Raw genomic sequence first — 24,514 nt, 5'->3', positions numbered from 1 at the left:
TGGTTAAAATGTCTATTTTGAATTATATCGTTATCAATTTTCTTGGGATTCATTCCCTCTAGTGTGCGTGTGAAGACACTTCGTTACTGCTCAATACTCTGCCTTATCATCTCGCAGAAAATTCACTACAAATATACATGTACCTTAACACAACAGTTTCTGTTGAAAATTTTTAAGCAATAACTGCTTGGGTTTTTTTTCCAGTTGATACCTAGCTGCGGAACTGTAACCTTATGGTTTTATATTTTAGTCTTTGACCATGGTTATCTTAAGACTAAAATATAAAACCATAACGCTACAGTTCTGCAGCTAGTCGATACCATGATTTAGTCACCTGAGAAGTACAATATTTACCGACCCAAAACTCGTTCAACAGCCCTTGCCATCTTTCTTGATTGTTTACAATTGTTGAAGTTTTAGATAAAGCAGTAATAGAAGCGAAATAAATGTTACGTTCACCAGGAAGATGGTTGCAGGTGAACATAACTTTTCACAACAAAATATATCAATTTGGAAGCTTTTAGTCCAATGTAGAAAAAAATGAATGTCATGTTCACCTGGAAGGTCTCGTGCAGGTGAACACGACATGTATGATTTCTACAATGTTGGATCTCAGCAGTTCAGAGAGCTAGAAATTATTCAAACATGTAACAACAGATTCTTAATTCTGTCACTAATACAGGGACGTCGGAAGGTATTATTTAACATCGAGGGGCAAATTGATAGGAAGTTTGGGTAGGCATATAGCTAGGAATAACCTTGTCCATGACACCGTCCGTCCGTCTGTTTAGCTGTATACCTGTCCGTGCTATGGTGTCTGGACCATAACGTTGTACAGAGATACACTGGAAGCTCGTACTTGACAGGGTATTCATGATCTTTACACAGTCATTCCTGGAAGTTCGAGTTCACTGGCAAGAAAGTTTCAAATCCATGTCAGGTCCATGAATTTTTAACGGAGAAACAGTTCATATCTCATACATATAAAGTTCCAAATTCACACCCGCTGCAATGAGGGAACTTTTAGAAACAGTAGTTAAACTGTTAGTCAAAGTTTTTTTTTCATTCATTCAAGAGCTCGCTAAAGAGTTCTTTTTATGAAGATAGTGTAATCTACCCTTTTATCAAGAATAAAATAAATTGAAATGTACAGTTTACTACTTAATTTGTGATCAAATCAGCACTCTAACATTTTAATTGGCCAAGATGAATAGATTGAACATTTCATTTGCAGTTACTTTGCCCACTTGAGTAACAATAGTGATTTCTTGTCATTTTTTTAAAACATTTTTCATGGGGGTAAATGCGAGGTATCCTGTGCTGAAAATGTAATGAATGAACTCAATATTTACACCTTTCCACACTATAATAGCCATTAGGTTCCAAAAAATCCTTTCCTCTAGTATATACAGGGTCCTTAAATTAAATCTAACATCTTGATGTATGCTGAACAAGAAGCCCATGGGCTACAATGCTCACCTGATTCACATTGGCCCTTAAATGTTTTTTCCCTCTTTTTCTTCCCATAAAAACAATTTGACCTTATATTGTGGCCTTAACCTATCCTCAAGAGGATACTTAGTATCGTATATCCAAACTTGAATCCAAAAATTCGAATGTCTCTATATAAATATGGCATTAAATTTAAATATGAAAATTTTTTCCCCCTGTATACAGATATTATGTAAAAATTGGATAACAAATTTCAGCCCCACCTTAAACCCAGGGACCATGATTGAAAAAAGAAGAGGTTAATACAATATAACTTTGGAATGTCTGTATATATATGATTAGTGAGGCTCTGCTGCTCTAAAAAAGATTTGTTTTTACAAATTCACTTTTAAAACTCCGACACCATAATGTTGCCCCACCCCAATCCTTGAGGAAATCTGTGATAAACTTTGCAAGATACGGCTAAAGTGAGCTTAAAGTTAACAAATGGATGGACAGACAGACAAGTGATCAGAAAAACTCACTTGATGAACAGACAAGATTAAAAGCCGTTATTTAACCAAGGCATAAAGCTCCTCTGGTGTGGACCTCCGTATATTTGACCAGAAAAAGACTATGCATACTGTAGATTCCTTATTTTACGCGAGTACTTATTAACGCGAAATGGTTCTTAAACGTTTTATTGGAAGTACAATAAATCGCGAGTTGAATGTTAATCAAGGTTTTATATGGATTTCAGCACCATAAAAATAAAAACAAATAATTTTATTTTGCGATTGGTGCTTCTCGCGAAATTACGCGATAATTATTTTCATGCTTACATGTATACTTAGGAATCTACAGTATTATAAATGCCATGGGTTAAAAATTTTTACTAGAAAAATGATGATATTCCTGGGTTGTAATATCATGTCTATTTTTATCCATTTGAATTGGCTGCTTTATTCAACTGTCATTAGCATTTCACATAAAGATCATAAGGCTATTTGACCATAATGCTCACCAGAGTCACTTGAGGCCCCACCCTACTCCCAAGGGTCATCATTTTAATAAATTTGAATCTATACTACCTGAAGATGCTACCAAATCAGTACGATTAATCGTTACTTTCCTGTTCTTGAGATTTTTAAAGAATTTTCTTATATGTGATCACTTATCGTGGCCCCATCCTACTCCCAGGGGTCATGATTTGGACAAACTTGAATCTACACTTCCTGTGAATGCTGCCATGACTGATCATGGCTTTACTGATTTTGAGAATTTTCCCTATATTCCTATGTAAAAATTTTGATCACCCTTCGTGACCCCACCTTACCCCCAGGGATCATGATTTGGACAAATTTACATCTACACTACTTGAGGATGCTTCCATAGCAATACTGTATACAGGGAAATTTTTGCCCCTTTCGCCCTACTCACAGGTGGGCAAATTAAAAAAAACACAGTATAGTTTCCTAAACAGAACTGTAATTGGGCAAATATAAAACGGGGCAAATTATTTGTAAGTGTGAAAGTGCTAAAATAACATGGGGCGAAAATAACCCTGTATTAAGTATGACTGATCATAGCTTTGCTGTTCTTAAGAAGAAATTTTTAAAAGATTTTTCCTATAGATTCCCATTTCAAACTTTGATCAGCCATTTTGGTCCATTCTGCCCCTGGGTGTCATAATTTGAAGAAACTTGAATCTACACTATGTAATGAAGCTTTCACATAAGTTTCATCATTTTAGGTCCAGTGGTTCCTAAGTTTTTTGAAAATGTAATTAATTTTTCATCAGTTCTTTATTATTTCCCCTCAAAAGTGGGGACCCTTCATTTGATCAAACTTGATTCCTGTTTACCCAAGAATGCATTGTGCCAAGTTTGGTTGAAATTGGCCCTGTGGCTCTGGAGAAGATGAAAATGTGAAAAGTTTACAACACCATCAACATAAAAAGTGGACAAATTTCAATCTGAAAAGCTCACTTGAGCCTTTGGATCAGATGACCTATTAAAATATTTGAGCACTGAAGACAAAAATAAAATCTAAATCAGTTGACATAACATTTTCTTTTTATTAACCAAGTCACAAAATAGGTGTCAATTAGCAGTCAGCTCTGTGTGTTACAGCAATAATATAATCAATGGTGTTTAAATCTCTCCTCTCTTCCTTCATAATCATGATAGGTGAAGTAATTTATTTTCAGGTATGCCAGAATACTCCCTACAATGATTCCAGGAATCAACATTCTGCCAAACATTTGCCATCTTGTGAAGTTCTTGTTGATATGAATGTCTTTGTGGTATTGAGATGCCTCAAATCTGTAAAATAAGGGGTTCAGTTTTCAAACAATACATTCAATAGTGCTTTCATATAAAAACTACCGGTATATATATGATCCAACTCTAACAGATCTCAAAAATATGTGAAGAAAAAAAATTATGTTTGTAAAACCAAATAAATAACAGGATTCTGAACCAATTCATAATCCCTCTCAACTTTCTGTTCCATTAAATTTCAATACAATCAACCTGATTTGTAAACTCTAGATGGTATCCAGTCCTAACAGTACTATGATTAGAAGCTGACTCCCTCTTTCCCTCTTATAAAACATTATGCTAACTCAGAACTAAGTAATACTATTTTCAAGGGACGTGGATAAAATATACAGGTTGGTTATAGAATATGTCTAGAATTAGGGGATGAAAGATCGTTGATTGACCAATGCTGGAAAGTGGCGAAATTCATCCCCAAAGAGTACAGAAAATCTCGTGCCATAAATTGCACTTTATTTACATTACTGGATCTGTAGCGCTCTTGTCAAAGACTAATATATAAAACCATAATGCTTCAGCTCAGCAGCTATACAGGAGATAACATCAGCGCGACGTTATTACATATAAAATACATTATATTAACAATATTTTTTTTCTGTTGTTGACACGTTTCTCAAAATATAATTTAACAATATTTTAAATCTTAAAAACTATTTTTTTGTGTTTACAAGTTTAAGGAAAAGGGACAAAAAAACTAAGCAGGCGACAAATTTCTATTAAAATGTAGCTGCAGAACTGTAGCTCTCTGCTTGAGAAAATTTGGACAGACAAAGAAGAGAGCTACAGATCCAAGCATTGTAAAAACCTTCGATTTACGCCGCCGCTTTTTTGTCACTCGCTTCGGGTATTATTTCTTGTATTTTATGCTTTCCCCCGCTTTAAAAACAGTATACGATAATTAACCATATATTTTACTTCTATTCTTGATACCTTATTTACCTTTCAATGGTCTCAAACAGACCTTAATGGTTTTGGAATGTCGGTTTAAAAAATTACCATTCCGATGTCCATGTTGGGGGTCATGCAAAAAAAAGTCTTTCAAAAAACATATACTTGCCAAGAAAATGTAAATAAAAAATTCAGGAGATTCAAATGTCATGAAGATACTGTCTACAAAGAATACAATATGTAAAAAGAGATAAATAAATTCGGGCGTGTTATTTCAGGCGTATTATTGGATGACACCAACGTCGACGTCGCCACGTCTGAATGCATTTTTTGAAACTGATACATGTATTCCAAAACCACATACAGCCATCTGGAACCGTTGAAAGGTAAATAAAGTATCGGAATAGGAGTAAAATATATGGTTAATTATCGGATATTATTTTTTAAAGCAGGGGAAAGCAAAAAATACAAGAAATAATACCTGAAGCGAGTGACAAAAAAGCGGTGGTGTAAATCGAAGGTTTTTACAACACTTGGATCTGTAGCTCTCTGCTTTGTCTGTCAGAATTTTTTTAGCAGAGAGCTACAGTGCAGCTAATTAAAATGCTGACAAATTGTAGTGGGCCCTGGTGACGGACTTAGGATTCATTGAACGTAATGTACACAGATGTGATATGCGTTCTATTTAGTGGTTCTATATACAGGTCCAGTACAATCATACATTTAGCTACGTAGCTAAAATAACCTACCGCAGCTTTATTTACCTACCTCAGGTAGCTTTATTTAGCTATTTCAAGGCAATTTTTCACAATTTTGTTTTTCATTTTAAAAAGACAAAAAATCGCAAATAAATGACTACTTATATTTACACTAGAGGATATTTAAAGAGCAATCCAAAGCAGAGAAAGTTTTAATATTGCTGCGTTTGAACACTTCTAAGGAAAAGATGTATTCCCATTGTTTGAATAACTGTACACCAACTTGTGTGCGATGAGGTGTGGACAAGTATGATTGCTTCTCATTGTGCTCATGTTAACCAGAACTGGTTTTCTTTGTTATTTCATTCAAGAAGTAACTGTTTGGTCACAAATTAACTGTTGTATATAGCCCCAAAACTTTTAGAACTTTGATTGAAATTGCGCAGAAAAAGACACATCTCCAAGAGTGATTTATTCATGAATTGTTTTCAGCTGAGTTCAAAGTTGAAAATTATCACTGCTTCAAAGTGCAATTTTCTGCACTTTCTGGGAAAAATGCTTATTTAAGAAATAAGTTTGATTTAGTAGCTAAATAAAGCTACTTCAGGTAGGTAAATAAAGCTATGTAGGTAATTTAAGCTACGTAGCTAAATCTAATGATTGTACCAGACCTGATATAAGCCCAGTAACTCCATTTTTTTTTTAATTATAGTAATAAAAACAATGCTTAAGTTCATTACTAAATGTAGCAAACACGAAATAAATAGAAAGAATAATTAAAAGAGTAATGCAATGTGTTTTCCGCTTACGGTGACGGAGTTTGAGTAGTAGGGGATATAACACCGCATCTAATATTAAGGACATATGCAACGTAGTTTGATATTTATTGTCTTTTCCCCTGGAGTTGAAGAGTTCCAATACTTAAAGGAACCATGTGATACATTTTAATGTCTATATATTCTGTTGTTCACTTCTTCTTAAAACAAGTTTGGATAAACAAAACATCTAGAATATATGTTTTAGTAATTTTTGTATATTTTTCTTTGAATTATACAAGAATTTTCATCAATTGATGTCTTTTCAAAACCCCTGGTAATGCATGCTGATTTTTTGTCTACGAACATCTGATGGCACTATTATCTTAAATTGAGAATATCTTGAAAAATTATCGGCAGGTAAGGTACGTTGCGTATGTCCTTAAATTAAATATTACCTAATCCAATGATCCTTTAGTCCCTTTTCTGCTAGTTTCTTTTGATAATCTTGTAGTTCCTGAATGCAATCTTCAACTTTATATGTTTTAACATCCCATGGATCAAATTTAGGAACATTCGGTGTCTTTTTTGGTACTAAACCGCAGATAACCCGAATAGAATCTGCAAAATCGTAGCCCCATTCCAACTTAGGAAAGTTGGGAGCCATTTTGACATTGAAAGTTGAGCTGGAGAATACCGAACCCGACTGGAAATTTTTACCAACCATATGTTTTTTGTTTTGTTTGTTTGTTTGTTTTTGTTTTTTGCAAACTACTTGACAGTTCTGGAAAGTAACCTCATGACCTATAAACCTTTAAGTTAAAGTCATATTTGGCGTATTTTTGATAAGTTCAGACTATCTAAAATTTAAAAGATCTTTCTATTTGTTTTATTACTTTATATAAAAATAGGACTTTCCTGTAAGTTACACAATTTAAATCAATCGCGTTTCATAGATATTAGAAATTTAAATCAACAAGCATTCTGAGAGTATTGCATTACTAGTCCCCTACCGGCAAGTGTAATCTGGTTCCCGTTAAAAATTGAAAATGCCATAATTCCGTCAAAAATCATTGAAGCGGAATGAAATGCAAACTTGATCTATAAGTAATCAAGGTAAAGTCACATACCAAAAATCAGCTCAATATCTGCAAGCGTTTAGAAAAAAATTGCGGAAAACCCTTAAAAATTGAAGAGGTCGTAATTTCGTCAAAAATCAATGAAACGGAACGAAAAGCAAACTTAATCTGTAACTCAGCTCAATATCTGCAAGCGTTTAGGAAAAAGTGCGGAAAACCAAGTGGGACAAACTGTCAGACAGAAAGAGGGACAGACGGACGGACAGACAGCTGGACAGACGGACGGACGGACTCAGAGGAAACCTATAGTCCCCTCCGGTTTCACCGGTAGGGAACTAATAACCGATGTATTTACCGACTCCGCATTTAAATAAATATCAGACACAGTTAAATTTAAAGTCAATTTAATATGATAGAAACGTGGGGATATTCAAGTTCAAAATCGGGGAAAATGTTAATTTGAACGTAAATAACAAATATCATGTATTTGTTCATCTACATTCAATCTCGTATTATTATTTTTTAGCTCAGAAACGCCATATAATATAGCTCCAACGTTCGAAAGAAAGTTTAATTATAAATCTCATACAAAAAACTACGGAAGGGTGTTAGGGCCACATCAGTATCTTTTAACAAATTATCAATTAGCTATAACAAATTAATAATTCTTAAAACAAGTTGATAATTTGTTATAACAAATGCAGTATCTTTTAATAATTTGTTTTAACAAATTAGCAATTTGTTTTAACAAATTAATAATTTTATTTTAAAATTACTACTTTGTATATAAGTTATAACAAATTAATAATTTTCATATCAATTAAAGTATGTAACAGAAAAGGAGAAGATGTATGCCTGAGCTGGGAATTGAATCCGGGATCCTTGCATCACAAATCAAGTGCTCTAGATACCAACTGTTACCCAGTCCGATGTCCATGGCCCAAACCATTGCATACTCTTGTGGGAGTCTCAAACATCCCCCAACTTATGTGAGATTATAAGGCAAAAAGCAGATCTGTGTTTTACTGTAGCATTAATTTATTAACAGAAAATAAATATAACCAATATTCATAAATGTGTACAAGTAGCTAGCTAGTACGTAACAGCTGGAAGGTAAAATTAAAAGCCTTTAGACTTGAGGGAAAAAAGCTCGGCCAATGATCCAAATCATTAAATGCATTCTTCCATTGTTATTCATGTCATTTGTGGTATAAGGTCATAGTAAATTAAAAAAAACACAAGTTTGTCAACTATTTCCCCCTGTATCTTCCAGAAATATCCAAATCCATTCAAATATTTTATTACCTTGTTCTATTTTACCTTCAAGGCTCTTTTAGAATCCTAATATCTGAAGGATCTGGGCCACTATTAGTGTATTAGTTTACATTGTTTTTCATTCAACAATTTAAATCTGAATCCCCTTAATCCAAGGATACTCTGTGCCAAGTATAGTTGAAATTGGTTCAAATATATAGTTATGCAGACGAAATGTGAAAAGTTTATATCGATAACAATGGCGATAATGGACAAAATTTTGATCAAATCTCAATCGAACCCTTGGCTCAGGTGAACTAAACTTGTAGGACTATTTGATTTTCTAATAAAAAATTAAGAAGTTTTGGTTCTCTCTTATGTAAAAGTCAGAGTGAGTGAGTGTCAAAAACATTTCAAACCAAAATCAGTGTTATCATTAAAAGAGAAAGAGAATTTCACTTTGAACATGTGTTGTTTAACATAAACGTTATATACTTTGTTAGCAGGTGCAACTAGCCCTGAAGTGATATGCAAATGGAAAATTCAATATCAGCAAAAAAATTAGCTGCAGAACTGTGGCGTTATGATTTATATTTTAGATTTTGACCATAACGCTATAGGCCCCGTAATGCAAGTATTGTGCAATTTACGGCAAAAGATTTTCTGTGCACGGTTAGGGAGAATTTCTCCACTTTAAATTTCCAGCGTTGGTCTATCAACTATCTTTTACTCCCTAATTCTAGACACATTCGATAACTTTATCTACCTCCTAACCCTTTATAGTCGTCTCTACAGACCAATAAACTCGCTTGTTTTGATTTTTTTGTCGGATGGCAGAAAGTTTAAAACAAACGAGTGTATTGGTCTGTATTTATGACTATAAAGGGTTAGGAGGTAGATAAAATATACATTTGGTTAGAGAATATGTCTGGAATTAAGGAGTGAAAGGTAGGTAGTTGATTGACCAATGCTGGAAAGTGGAGAAATTCTCGCCAACCGTGCGCAGAAAATTTTGCGCCGCAAATTGCACCATATTTGCATTACGGGATCTGTGGCGTTATGGTCAAAGTCTAAAATATAAATCATAACACTACAGTTCTGCAGCTATCACAAAGTGTGGCTGCCAATGACAACCCCCTCCCCCCAAAAATGTTTATATGTATCTGTTTGAATGAAAGAAAAAGTGAGCAAGCTCATATACCCCACGCTCCCCCAAAACTCGACAATGCAACACGTAATGAATGGCACAGTGCATTTTAAATACACAATATAATTCAGAAAGGGGCATTACTTGCAAAGAATCATCACATCAAAACTTCGTGCATACAAGGACATTCAAATCTTTGTACGTTACAAATTTAATTGGGCTTAAGTTTCTAGATGAATAATGGAATTAAAATTTCTTGGTAATATACAAATCTATACATTATGTCTGAAATACCTACAAAGTTTTAGAAAATTCAGTGCAGGAGTTATGCTGACAAATTGTTATTTAAATTCCTCAGTGATTTCGATTTGTTAACGAGTGCAAGTCCATGCCCAGCACATGACAATTTACACATTTAAATAATTGATGGAAACAAAATTATGATGTAGTCATATGAATTTGTTTACATACTGTACTTACGAAATTATTTAAGGCAAAGCACCAATTTGAGGGGGGTGGGGGTGGGGGTAAGAACTATCCAAGATTTTGCGTGTGTGTATGTGTGTTAAATTATTAATATTTTGATCTCAAAATCAATAGGGGTTTTTTGAGGTCATAAAATATTTCACATAAAATTTCATTACAAAAGCTGATTCCAATAGATTTCCTTATTACCTAGCTGGAAAGTTTCTTCAATAATAGGCAAAACTCTTTGGGCAAAAATAATGGAATCGGAATTTCCTGGTAATATGCACACGTACATACTGTGTACTAAATATCTGAAAAGTTTGACCATATATTCTGTGCAGCGGTTTAAGAGGAGTTGCGCTGACAATCTGTTCATCTCTATATTCAAGATATGGGCAAAAATCTAAGTTGAAAAGTGCCTAAATTCCTAGAAAAATAATGGAATCGGAATTTCCTGGTAATATGCACATCTACACATTGTGTCCTAAATATCTGCAAAGTTTGACGCAACTTGTTGCGTGGGGTATAAAAATGATAAAAGTATTTTAAATATTTCCATATAGTTTTTACAATTCATGTAATTTCTCATAATCGACATAGCAGAAAAATAACAAGCTACTGTGGAATTTTTTTTGGGGTGGGGGGTGGGGGGTGTTGGGTGTTAATGTCCACGGGTTTTGTGAGTCATACACCCTTATACCCACAAATTTACATCCCAACTAACAATTACCTTGTCAAATATCCTTTTGTTGAATCCTCTGTATATTCAAGTCACTCACAAAATTAATCTGCATGAACCAGTGAAATTAAATTCTAATTGCTTGCTCATGAAAAGTGCCCCCCCCCCCTTCCTTTAAAATAAATGCAAAGTACTCTTATCTGCATTAAAAAAAACAAACAAAAAACCAAAACAAAAAACAAAACAAAACAAATGTTCATTTAGCTCCCATCTTTATGTTTGCCCTTTTGCCCCATCAATGGGTACAATGAAAAACTGTACTAAAACGGCTTTAAAACAAGTCAAAATTGTTTTATATTAATGCAAAGTTTGCATAATTGATTTACATATGCAACATTTTCTTACTTAACAGTATTTTTATTTATGAATTATTATCTATTTAGTTGACTTTTGAACAAGCTTTTAAACATACATAAAAGAACTATTACAATAGAGAAATACCATAGTTATCATACATTTTTTTATGTCTTATAAAACACTATGCACTCAAATCTTCAATGAACTCCTGTATACTTTTGTCAAGGATGAAATGTGCTCAGTCATTAGGACTAAATGATAATAGAGGGTATCAGCGATCATTTTATCATTTTGATAACTATGTATTGTAAGACATAAGTTTATTTCAAAAGCACAAAATATTATTCAATAACATCTCCATATTTGTTGACTCTTTTTCCTGCAGCAGAAAAAAAAGAAATTCAAAAATGTATATTGATTGTAATGTTTGTTATAGAATAATAAATCACATACTTTTTATACATTCTGTTCAGTGAAATAGTAAAGACATACATCTTTTTGATGAATGTGTAAAGTTTATCATTACATGTATTAAATGATGAATCATTCAAAGCTTTTACCTGAATTTGATATTCCTTCTGATGTATTTGACTCTGTGGAAAAAGAAATAAAACATGTAAGAGACTTGATGGCCACAATGCTCACCTGGCTTATATAATGTTTTGAAAAATTATCAATTTGAAAGTACAAGGTACAATAGGGAATCCTTTTTGAGTCTAAAACTAGGAAAAACTGTTTTGTTTGTGACATCATAGTAAAAATTGTAGCAATGATTAGTTAAACAGCTCTATTTTGTAGTCTTCATATTTTATATTTTTTTTAGGATAAATCATAAACTCCTGAAATTATCTTAAAATTTTGGGGCAAAATTCAATGCTCACCATACCTACTTCTTTGAGAATAAACAATGCTGCAGTATGCTATCATATTTACCCTAAAAATTAGATATGACCCAGTCAGCAAATTTCCAGTTTAAAGTATTTAAGGGTGGGGTTGAAAGAATGAGATTACCCCTTTCTTTTTATCGACATTTGTGAGAGAAATCAAATAAGAATTTCCTGTTAACATGCACATCTACACATTATGTCCTATTAACAACAAAGTTTCAAGAAATTCTGTTCAGCGATTTCAGAGGAGTTGCATTGACAAGAACATGACTGACAGACTGATGGACAGGTCAAAAACATTGTACCCTCCACAGCTTGTTGAGTGGGGTATGAAAAAAATTAATGTGAACAATTACTGTAATTTTAAAATTTAAAAATGTTTCTTTGATAACAGACTTTTTACCCACTTGATATTATTATCTTAGTCACTATGTTTAATAAATGTACAGTCTCCTTGAATAAATCCTTGTATTTTTATAATTATATTTTTTCCTATTTTTCCCCCCACAAACTAACCTGTTCAGTCATCTGGAAAATGTGGATCAAATTGACCATCTAAAGCAAGTTCTGGTATTAAGCATCCCTATACGCCTCATCATTGCAACTTTGGGACCTGCTCCAAAAACTTAAGCCTATTTACTCAACTGGAAAATATAAGTCATACCAAGCATCTGAAGCATGTCTGGTAGTATGCATCCTTAAATACATCATCCATGCAAGCTTGGTCCAGATAAGGCTTATAATAACTGGGGAATGGACCCTCTCCAAAAAACTCTCTGTTAAATCATCAGGAAATTTAAATGTAAGCTTTTAAACTCTAAGGTGCAAGATATGTTCCATGTTTTTTTTTCCAATTTAAAATCAAACTGGTGTCAATCAATACTGCATTTTGAAGCCCTTTAACCTAACTATTAATTTGATGAACAAACCTTCTTTCATTTTCCTTCTGTTTCTTTTCATTCTTTTTTCCATTAATCCTTCCTCTTCATTGGCCAATTGATCAGTTTCTAAAAAAATGAAGAAAAAAAAATTCTTCAAAGTACCACTACCGGTAATTTACAGAATGGTACATTACAGGAAAGTACTCCCAATCTTATAATAAAAAAATAATTTTTCAAATCTTCAACGAAATGTATATCAAAATAGCTTTAACTTTCAAGGGTCCCAACTCAAAATATACTTAAAAAATATTTTATATACCTTGATTTGAAGCCCCAAATAAAAATGTTGAACCTTGGTTTGTCTGAGTGTCATTCTCAACATCTGTCTTTGTTTCCATCCTTTCTACAAATTTGGGTATTTTCGGAGTCTCTATTTTATCTGCTGGAATATGCTCCCAATCCTGCTCCATCATTTCATTGAATTCTGACCTATTTAATGAAAATTTTCATTCAGTTGTTACTGGAAATGATCTGGTATGCATAAATTTGAGCATTTATATCTCCTATTTCAGAGCTATTTCAGAGAAGAGGAAAATGTTCTAATTAAAATTTATGAATTCAGTTATTACTAGAAATGAGCTGATACGCATAGATATAGATATGAGCATTTATATCTCCTATTTCAGAGCTATTTCAGAGAAGAGGAAAATGTTCTAATTAAAATTTATGAATTCAGTTATTACTAGAAATGAGCTGATACGCATAGATATAGATATGAGCATTTATATCTCCTATTTCAGAGCTATTTCAGAGAAGAGGAAAGTGTTCTAATTAAAATTTATGAATTCAGTTGTTACTAGAAATGAGCTGATACGCATAGATATAGATATGAGCATTTATATCTTGTATTTCAGAGTTATTTCAGAGAAAAGGATGAAAATGTTCTAATTAAAGTTTATGAATGACACACAAATCAATGAATGGGAGCCAAAAAGAATGGGTCACCTGAGTGTCACAGATGTACTAAAAATTACGGCTGTGTATCGTTAGGAAAAAGAATATCACGATGCATCACAAAATTTCAGAAATCGTGATATATCAAGTGTTACAACTATTTTTTTGATTTTTTAGAGAGGAAAATGTAGATTTCAGCTCTTTTTTTTCAACAAACTGACTCTAATAGTCTCTCAAATACCGATACATTGAAGCTAAGAACAAAATTAAAATAAAATAAAGATAAAACCTTTTCTAAACTAAACTATAATTCATATTCCATGGGATAATTAACAAGTACCATCAGATGTTTACACAAAAACTCCAATTTTAAAACTAAAATGTGCACATTATTTACTTCCAAAAAGTATCAATACTTCATTTTCTGTACTGCTGTATTATACATGTATCTTACCCTCTGCATTACATGAATGTATTATTACATCCCTACTAATCCAGTTGTCTAGATTTATGTCGATGTAGTCTACAAGCGTATCAAGTTTTCACGAAATCATATCAAAACTGTAGGAGGAGTACCAATTCAAAAAAATTCAAGAGTATATTAAATATTCAAATTTTAATAACTATGACAACACAGAAAAATATGAAATTGATACAGATATACATTGTATGTATCCTTTTATATAGTGTTCATGTGCATCAAAATTTATCGAAATGTTGCCCAAAATTGCACATTTATACTAAATTAAACAGATTATACTTTTAAGTTACATGTACCCTTGAAATAGCATTTTTGAAATTAAAAATAAGTAGATAGAATTATTGTATAAATTTTGTGTCATCACTCATGATTTTCATAAAATTGTCCAGAAAAATTTGAAGAACCATGATTTAACATTGTAACAAGAGGCCCAGGGGCCACATTGCTCACCTGAGCACTGTGGCTAAGAAAAAAGCAAAAATCAATTTAGCATTGTAATGCTTAAATGCATAAGTGGTCCCGACTTACCCCTAAAAGGGAGGGGGTATGATTTGATTAAAATTGAATCTACACTAACTAAGGATGCTTACATATTTTTTTGACTGTCTTTTTTCCTACAAGTTTAAACTTTCTTTGTGGCCCCTACCTACCCCTGAGGGTCATAATTTGATCAAACTTAAATCTATACTATCTGAGGATGCTTCTAAATAAATATGACCAATCATGGCCTTGCTGTTCTTGAGAAGATTTTTTAAGATTTCTCCTATATATTCCTGTGTAAAACTTTGATCACCCACTGTGGCCCCACCCTACCCCTGGGGGTCATGATTTGAACAAATTTGAATCTACACTGCCTGAGGATGCTTCCACATAAGTTTCATATTTTCTAACACAGTGGTTCTTGAGAAGAAGATTTTTGAAAAATGCCATAAATTTTTCATGAATACACAATTATCTCCCCTTGGAAGAAGGCGTGGCCCTTCATTTGAACAAATTTGAATCCCCTTCACCCAAGGATACTCTGTGCCAAGTTTGGTTGAAATTGGCCCAGTAGTTCTGGAGAAGAAGATGAAAATGTGAAAAGTTTACACACGCCAACGACAGACAACGGACAAATTTTGATCAGAAAAGCTGAGTAACTTTGGCCTTGCTGTTTTTCACCTGGTCCCCCCCCTTGTAGTACTTATTGTGGCCCCACCCTACCCCTAGGGGTCATGATTTGAACAATTTAGAATCTACACTACCCCAGGATGCTTCCACATAAGTTTCAGCTTTTCTGGCCCAGTGGTTCTTGAGAAGAAGGTTTTTAAAGATTTTTTTTCTGCATATTTCAATGTAAAACTTGGATTCCCTATTGTGGCCCCGCCTTCCCCCTGGCGTCATGATTTGAATAATGTAGAATCTACACTACCCCAGGATGTTTCCACATAAGTTTCAGCTTTCCTGGCCCATTGGTTCTAGAGAAGAAGATTTTTACTACATATTTCAATGTAAAACTTGGATTTCTTATTGCACCCCCCCTCCCCCGGTTATGATTTGAACAATTTAGAATCTACACTACCCCAGGATGCTTCCACATTAGTTTCAGCTTTTCTGGCCCAGTGTTTCTGGAGAAGAAAATTTTTAAAGATTTTTACTACATATTTCAATGTAAAACTTGGATTCCCTATAGTGACCCCACCCTACCCCTGGGGGTCATGATTTGAACAATTTAGAATCTACATTACCCCAGGATGCTTCAACATAAGTTTCAGCTTTTCTGGCCCAGTGGTTCTTGAGAAGAAGATTTTAAAGATTTTTACTACATATTTCAATGTAAAACTTGGATTCCCTTTTGTGGCCTGACCTACCCCCAGGGGTCATGATTTGAAAAATTTAAAATCTACATTATCCCAGGATGCTTCCACATAAGTTTCAGCCTTTCTGGCCCAGTGGTTCTTGAGAAGAAGATTTTTTAATGACCCCAACCCAATTTCTGTCTTTTCTTGATTATCTCCCTTTTGAAGGGGACTTGGTCCTTCATTTTAATTTAAATTCCCCTTCACCCAAGGATGCTTTGTACCAAGTTTGTTTAAAATTGGCCCAGTGGTTCTTGAGAAGAAGTTGAAAATGTGAAAAGTTTACAGACGGACGGACGGACGACAGACAATGGGTGATCAGAAAAGCTCACTTGAGCTTTCAGCTCAGGTGAGCTAAAAAGTCATCAGTTTCTGGCAGTAGAATTCTTAGTCTATGAAAGCATACCTGATTATTTCATATGGTTGCAGCCATACTGAGTGTTAAGATGATTCTTATTTAAACTTGAACTCATACAATGCCATACAACTACTTACAAGTTTTTCTTCTGCATCATGTCTATTTTGCCCAGTACATGCTGCCTTGTAATGTTGTGCCTCTCCAACTGCTGGGACCAAAGTTTTTGGGTAGGTGTGAAAGCAAATCCTAAGAAGAGTCCACCAACTGCACAAACTACAATGAAAATTACACACTTTTCTCTACTCTGGAAAAAAATCCAATAATATTCAAAAATCAAAATGCTACATACATGTACAACTAACAACAATTACAATCATACTTACAGATACATTTTCCAAGTCCAACTATTCCTCCTTTACTCCCTAAAGATCAAAGTAAAAAAGCTTTTGCTATTACTGTCATTGATACCAAAGTATTGAGTTGTTGAAAAAAAAAAACACTAATCATCCAAAAAATCACATTTCCTTAAATTCAACACTGACAATCCTGACAAAATATTTCAAAGTGAACATTCTTTTTTACAATGAATAACCAAATATAATTTGTACCTTTTTTTTAGGAATAAATAAGAGAAGTTATTAACATTTATTTCTTGTCTGTCTGATTTTTATTTTGTTCCTTTGTCAGCTTGTGTAGAAAGCAGGAGGCCCATTGGCAACAATGTTCACCTGAGTCACTTTGACCCACAGATTTTTATGCCCCCAGATCAAAAGATCCAGGGGGTATATTGTTTTTGTCCTGTCTGTCTGTTTGTCTGTTGTCAACTTTAACCTAGCCCATAACTATTGCACTGTCAAGGGTAAGGCTTTAATGTTTGACATGAGTGTTCATTATGACAAGACCTTTCCATTGGTACAGAAATTTTTGATCATGTGACCTCAACTGTGACCTTCGACCTACATTTGAAAAACTTTAACATTGGCCATAACTATTGCACTGTAGTCTACGTCCCACTCCAGAATTGTGTTACCATCGGGGGCATAGTGTTTCACAAACACATCTTGTTTTTTTTAAATTCCCTCTTAAATTTCATAAATATTTTGTCTCCATGTTGTGGACCAAAATCTAGGACTTAAAGGAGTTACAATTTATTCAAAGTTAAATCAACACAACATTAGGATGCTTCAATATCAATGATTGAGATGACTGAAGATTGTTTTTCATGCATTATGTGAAATTTGAATCTCTCATTTCCACTTACCTTTAACCCCAGGGCTCATAATTTTATAAAAGAATCTTCTCTACACATTTCATGTATGTTTTGCTTACATGTATTAATAAGATTTAGTGTGATCTTGCAACTCTTTTTATGTACTCCCTTGTAAAACTCTGATCCCCTACTGTAGTCTAAAACTATTCTCAAGGGCACTGATCTGAACAAACTTGAATCTAAACTGTCAGGCTCTCATTAATGCAAGAATCTGCATAATATAAGCAGCAATATTATCATTTATTTACTTATGAATGCTTGCATATATCAGTAAGCCTTATCAAAGCCTTGCTTATCATTAGAGAAAAAATTTAAAATATTTTTTCCTATATACATGTACATGTATACCTATTTAAACATTAATCAACTATTGTGGCCCCATCCTATGCCCAGGGGGTCACCCAAGGATGCTTTGTGGCAAATTTGGTTGAAATTGGCCCAGTGGCTCTTGAAAGGAATTCAAAAATGTGAAAAGTCAGTTTACAGGCAACAGATGGAAGCTGGAAACCCTTTGATCAGATAAGCTCACTTGAGTCTCGGTTCTGGTGAGCTAAAAATATAACTGCTTACTCATTGTGTCAGAAGAACGAAAAATGTCTCTTGCGCTGGAAATTCTATTGACAATGATTTGTAAGGTATGATCATCAAATCTGGCAGTTAAAGCCATCATAATATGCACTCCAAAAAGTTACAGTCCCTGAAACGTTCTACTTTCCCATTTTTCCGTTCGCTCACCGTTCGTTCACCGTTCGTTCAGCGTGCGTTCACCGTTCGTTCAGCGTGCGTTCACCGTTCGCTCTCCGTTCACAGTTTTGCGTTCACCGTTCACCGTGCGCTCGCGTTCACCGTTCACAAAGCGTTCAGCGTTCGCTCTTCGTTCCGTTCACTTTGCGTTCACCTTGCGTTCAGCGTTCACCTATCGTTCAATTGTCATTGCCATTCGGAACTCCCGAGTGAAGGGACTTATCTTTTTGTAGGTAAGGAGTTACAGATTTTTTAATTTAATACTAACATATCGCGTTTGAAGAATCATTATTTCATGGGGGAAAAATCTAAGATATATATTTTTATTATTCTAACTTAGCTATTAGGTTATTTATTAAATTACTCTGGAAAAAAAATGTTGTTATAAGCACATCCTGTACCTATGTAGAACGATGCTGAAATATTAAATTTAACTAAGGCCAATGTGCAAATACTTCAAGCACTGCAACATTTTGATGTTTTGTTAAAGACGACAAATCGTTAATGGAGATATAATTATCCAAGTCAAATAATTACGCAGCAAAATTACGAAAATATTTATTTCTAACGCGTTTTTTTATTCAATTACTACAGAAAATATGATAGAACTAGTTCTGAGAGTTATACATAGTACTGCGGATATCCTGTAAATTTATTATCTTTGGAGCGAATTAAATTGATAGTGTGTTTAAAGGAAATATTTATTTAAAATGTAATGCACTGCAGAATATTCGCTACTATAATACATGTATGTAAAGTCTATAGTTATAGAGAAAAAATCTTTCTTCACCGTAACTTTATATGTTTGCTATTCGATATAATTAATACCCCCCCCCCCCTTTTCCCCTAAATCTGTTACTTAGTCAGTACTGTATTTCCAGAAAATTTTAATTAACCTGTTAAAAAAAAGTTAAGGTCTTTTTTAGAACAAAAATTTCAGTCTCAAAACAAACATGCATCTAAGAAAGTCACAAAACAATAGTAGTTCAAAATGTACACGTGTCGGCGGTGGTATTTGAAATTGGCAGAGAGTATGTTTCAAATTCAAGTGTTAATGCCCAATATATTTTATTCACTAATTATTCAAATGTTGGTATCAAATCTAGAAATGATAAAAATAAATGTTATAACTTGTTGGAAATACTCGCACTTCGTCTTCGATGTGACGAAACTTTCACACCTGCACAGTGTCGAATGATTTTGATTGACAGGACAAGCACGTGGACTTCGTGTGAACTTGAAGCAGGAAAATAAAAACGAGTAATACTGTCAAACAGATGGGTATGATTTGTTGATAAAAGAAAAAAGTTACTTTCACTGTATAATATATTTAGAAAAAAATATCAGAGTTATTGTTTGATATAGGTGCAAACATTTAGTGAAGCCTGAAAGAAAGGGGGGGGGGGCTGAAACGGAATATCTCTCTCTCTCTCTCTCTCTCTCTCTCATTTGTCTGTTTGATAAAAATTATAACAGCATATTACTTAAATATCAAGTTCTGAAAATTGAATTTATAACAATATATTATAATATGAATATGTATCTTTGTATTATCTTGTCTGAGTATAATCACGGCAATCTACAGATACATGTAGAAGTCGGCTCAATAAATCATCATGAAAAATAGAAATGACACATAATATATTATTGTATTAAACATTTAAAATACGAGCGTATAAATGCAAAACGTCCACTGACCTTTGTAATTAATTTTTTTTATTACTTTACATGAAATCGCCTTGACACGGAGATACATATATGAATGGATGTTACAATCGCTTTAATTCATTCTATAAGTCAGAAGTTTTCTCTGATTTGTTATCAAATAAGAATAAACATTTTTATTTTCCAACTAAAAAAATATCTTTTATACTTCAGCGTTCGGCAACAATTGCAATGTTTTAATGCGTTAAAAATCGTGTGATTAAAAACTTAATGTGCATGAATCGTCTTTCTTAGGACAATTTTGGAGAATTTATTTTATTTACTTATTTATTCATTCATTTATTGGTTTACTTATTTATTTTTTTTTTTTTTTTGGCACCTGACATTATAATACAATAAAATAGTTTCAATGCAAGGAAAAGATCAGAGGCATTCCGAATATATCGTTCATCTTGCGTTCACCGTTCGTTCACCGTTCACTTTGCGTTCGCGTTTGCGCTCCGTTCGCGTTCTGCGTTCGCTCACCGTTCACCGTTCACACATCGTTCACCAAGTTGCGTTCAGCGTTCACACATCGTTCACTCACCGTTCGCTCTGCGTTCGTTCAGCGTTCGTTCACCGTTCGTTCAGCGTTCGCTCACCGTTCAAGTGGGAAAGTAGAACGTTTCAGGGACTGTATCACAATGGAAAATACCTAGCTTCTTATGGTCTAGTATACAATTCACTTAGATTTAATTTAGATTTCAGACAATATGATTTAATTCATGTTTTATGTATATTTTTTTATCTTTACACAAGCATGTAAATATTTTAAATACTTAAAATCATAATGACAAAAAAGGAAAAGCAACTTACTATATCGATAAACTGCATACATGGCAAAGGAGCTGGGTACAGCTGCAAAATATGTTGCACATATTACAGTCCTTAATACTTAATATGTGCCTATCAAGAACAATCAAAGAAAGTTCAAACATATAGCATATGTGGTCCGAGGATTTTTGACAGAGTTATCCCTCTTGAACTTAGAAAAAATAAGAATTTTTCAGTTTCCGCTCTCTAATTTTTATAGGGACGTTTTTATAACATTGAAATTGCATATGCAGGTATTTTACTAGAAAATACAGGTCAAGTTCGAATTTGGTCATGGTCGGATGATTTTCGACAGAGTTATCCCTCTTGAACTAGAAATTTTCAGTTTACATTCTCTAACTTTTTTAGGGATATATGTACATATTTATACGGTTGAAATTGCGCGTGCAGGAATTTTACCAGAAAATACAGCTCAAGTTTGAACTTGGTCATTGTCCAATGATTTTTGACAGAGTTATCCCTCTTGAACTTAGAAAAAATGAGAAATTTTAGTTTCTGCTCTCTAACTTTCGTAGGGATGAATGTACAAGGTTGAAATTGCATATGCAGGTAAATAGAGGTCAAGTTCGGATACAAATTTTATAACTAAATATGGCATTTGAAATTTTGTCTGCCTGTGTGCTCATTATGCAAGTACATTCTATATAACTCAATATTTCACTGGTATGGTTATTACTGTTAAAAAATTGACAATAAATATATATGTATTCATTAAAGCTGGGCAATAATACCCATATTCAGGTTACTAGTATATTGTAGTATGTTGGCAAAACAATCGTATTGCAATTACGTTTTTGTAATACTGATATACCTGCAAAATGCATGGACTCAGGAATTCTACCATAATCATGATAATATTTAAAGAAAAGTCGTCAGAAAGGTTTGCGACTATGCCAAACAGTAAGACAAAGGTTGTTGTATGGGTGTATTTAGTTGCATAACTGTAATTCAGTCAAAAAGATTTATTTTACTGGTTATTTATCATATGTTAATATGTACATTCTACATGTAAAAGGAAGTTAATAAGAATATACAATTTAAATTTTTTGTTGTAAATATTGCAATACATATCGCAAAAGTTAAAAATACTGCAATATATCATAATATGAAAACTCAAGCGAATACGCAGCCCTATAGTTTCCATATCAACTTACCTCTGAAGAAAACGCCTTTAGAAAACTCTACTTTGAAATCTCTTATTGTCTGCATCTCCTCAGGTGTGATATCACCTTTCTTAACTTTGTCAAACAAGAACTGTAACAATTGATATAGTTCTTTTTAAATATTAAAATCATAAAAACATAATTTGAGAATTTTACACTGACAAAACTTGTGTCAAATAAATGCCATTTTGTGCAGCTGCTGGACTTCAAATCTGCTAAAATAAACAGAGTTTTCAGAAAGCTCCATATAAACTATTACAGAGACAGAAATTTGAAAACTCATTGTTATCTGTTGCTATCAAAAGATATGCTTGAACTGAGGTAGCTGCAGATCTGTAGCTCATTGGGCCTCATTTATAAAAGAACTTATGAGAAAGCCTAATATATACCGGTATATGTCTGAAGTACTGGCTCCATTTAGCAAACTGTGCCTAAAAATATGACTCCTATTTAGGAATCTGTTTTTAGTCTCAGTTTTTTTTACTTCCGATAACTCCAATTTTGGACTCTGATTAGACTTACCATAGAGCTTTGAATTCATTTCCTTGCTTTCAAAAAAGAACATATTTATTGCACACAAAAAACTGCATGAGTTGAGAATTATTTCTCCATATTTTAAAGCTACCATCTTAAACTGTTACCAACCCTGTGTCCCTAACATTTTTATAACTACAACAAAATGTTCCCAACTGTTTTAGTAGCTCTCCTGGGTCTGAAATTAAGACCATAAAAAATCACTTGTTGCTAGAGGCACACTGTCATTCTGAAGTGTCACAGAACCAGAAGGGACCAGTAAACATTTGTTGGAAATGCTATTTATAGCTACTTTAAGAAGTTTAATATAGCCACTAAACCTTACTTATTTCTCAAATGAGCATATTTTTTTTTCATAGCCATCCCTCGCAGCACACAATGGTTTGGGCCGTGGATATCAGCCTGGGTCATATAAAGCTCAGTCAGTAGAGCTGGTGATGCAGGGGTGCTGGGATCGATTCCCAGTCCAGCCATACATTTTCTCCTTTTCTGTTACAGAGTACAGTGTCAAAACTATCTTTGCTCAATCTGGACTGTTTTTAACTGTTTAAAAAGTACTTGAATTTTTTTGTCTATTTTTTTAAAAAGCAAACTTGTGAAACTTGCATTAAAATAGCTAAATCAAGCTGCTTCAAGAAGCCTTATTTCCCTTGACTGTAGCTAAAGCTGCGTATGTAATATTCTAGCTACGTATTTTAATGTACTGGATTGTACCGGACCTGGTAGTGGTAAGACGCTCAAACAACTTTGCATATTTATCCGTTTTGCAAACGACATTTACCTTTGCGTACGCTTGTTGTCGTTTCTGTGTAGATTCTGCCATTTTTAAAATTGTTTCTGGATCCTTCCCTGTGCCTGTGGCTGTGCCTGTGTTGTGTGTGTCCTCTGCGAGCACCGAATGTTTATTATGAAATAAACTTTTGGATCTTGAGCCCGATCGTTTTATTTTCCACTAAGATTAGGAATACTTGAAAATATATTTTTAGCAATTAGTTAAATCCCAAAAATTTAAATGTGTCATAAATCACAACAATATTGATGAAATATTTCAAAGTCATGGTTTACATGTCTAAACTTAACCTATGATTTTTTTCAGAGGTTGCTTTGATGGAAATAAAATTATCAGTATGTATGGACACACCCGCCCCATGGAATACGGTATATGACAACTTGACTTGCCCGAGTCTATTATTTTAAATTCTCTTTAAAAAATATTCTTATAATCCCAAACATAAAGTCTCTCTGTTTGATAACATTGAAGATTAGCAGTCTATATAGAGAGCTGACATTCACAGTTAAAAAAATTGAAGAAAAACAAGAGGCCCATGGCCCACATCGCTCACCTGAGTAACTTTGGCCATGCTGTTCTTTATGATTTCCCCCTTGTAATACCTATTGCGGCCCCGCCCTACCCCGGGGGTCATAATTTGAACAATTTAGAATCTACTCTACTTGAGGATGCTTCCACATAAGTTTCAGCTTTTCTGGTCAAGTGGTTTTTGAGAAGAAGATTTTTAAAGATTTTTCTTACCTATTTCAAAGTAAAACTTGGATTCCCTATTGTGGCCCTGCCCTACCCCCGGGGTCATGATTTGAACAATTTAGAATCTACACTATCTGAGGATGCTTCCACATAAGTTTCAGATATCCTGGCCCAGTGGTTCTTGAGAAGAAGATTTTTAAAGATTTCTCATATATATTTCAATGTAAAACTTGGATTCCCTATTGTGGCCCCGCCCTACCCCCGGGGTCATGATTTGAACAATTTAGA

The 24,514-nt window shown here is 33.7% G+C and overlaps 2 protein-coding genes across 2 annotated transcripts; both read right to left on the bottom strand.

Moving 5' to 3' along the window:
- Window positions 1–3,484: 3,484 nt before the first annotated feature.
- Window positions 3,485–6,812, bottom strand: LOC133196212 (uncharacterized). Its single transcript, XM_061332126.1, has 2 exons — window positions 6,570–6,812; window positions 3,485–3,755 (listed from the first exon to the last, which is right to left on the bottom strand). The coding sequence occupies exons 1-2, from the start codon at window positions 6,776–6,778 to the stop codon at window positions 3,575–3,577; spliced, it is 390 nt and encodes a 129-aa protein (XP_061188110.1). The 5' UTR covers window positions 6,779–6,812; the 3' UTR covers window positions 3,485–3,574.
- A 4,523-nt stretch (window positions 6,813–11,335) lies between these two features.
- Window positions 11,336–23,614, bottom strand: LOC133196213 (uncharacterized). The gene is made up of 9 exons (XM_061332127.1): window positions 23,525–23,614; window positions 22,201–22,300; window positions 21,029–21,070; window positions 16,878–16,916; window positions 16,632–16,767; window positions 13,183–13,352; window positions 12,912–12,989; window positions 11,656–11,688; window positions 11,336–11,474 (listed from the first exon to the last, which is right to left on the bottom strand). Exons 1-9 carry the CDS (start codon window positions 23,564–23,566, stop codon window positions 11,437–11,439), a joined length of 678 nt encoding a protein of 225 aa, XP_061188111.1. The 5' UTR covers window positions 23,567–23,614; the 3' UTR covers window positions 11,336–11,436.
- Window positions 23,615–24,514: the final 900 nt, after the last annotated feature.

This window comes from Saccostrea echinata, unplaced genomic scaffold (genome assembly GCF_033153115.1).
Source record: "Saccostrea echinata isolate AGI-Se365-2 ecotype Australia unplaced genomic scaffold, CSIRO_AGI_Sech_v1 ptg000030l, whole genome shotgun sequence".
Taxonomy (NCBI): Eukaryota; Metazoa; Mollusca; class Bivalvia; order Ostreida; family Ostreidae; genus Saccostrea; species Saccostrea echinata.
Note: the sequence above shows the minus strand (reverse complement) of the source record. Positions and strands in the feature narration are given on the sequence as shown.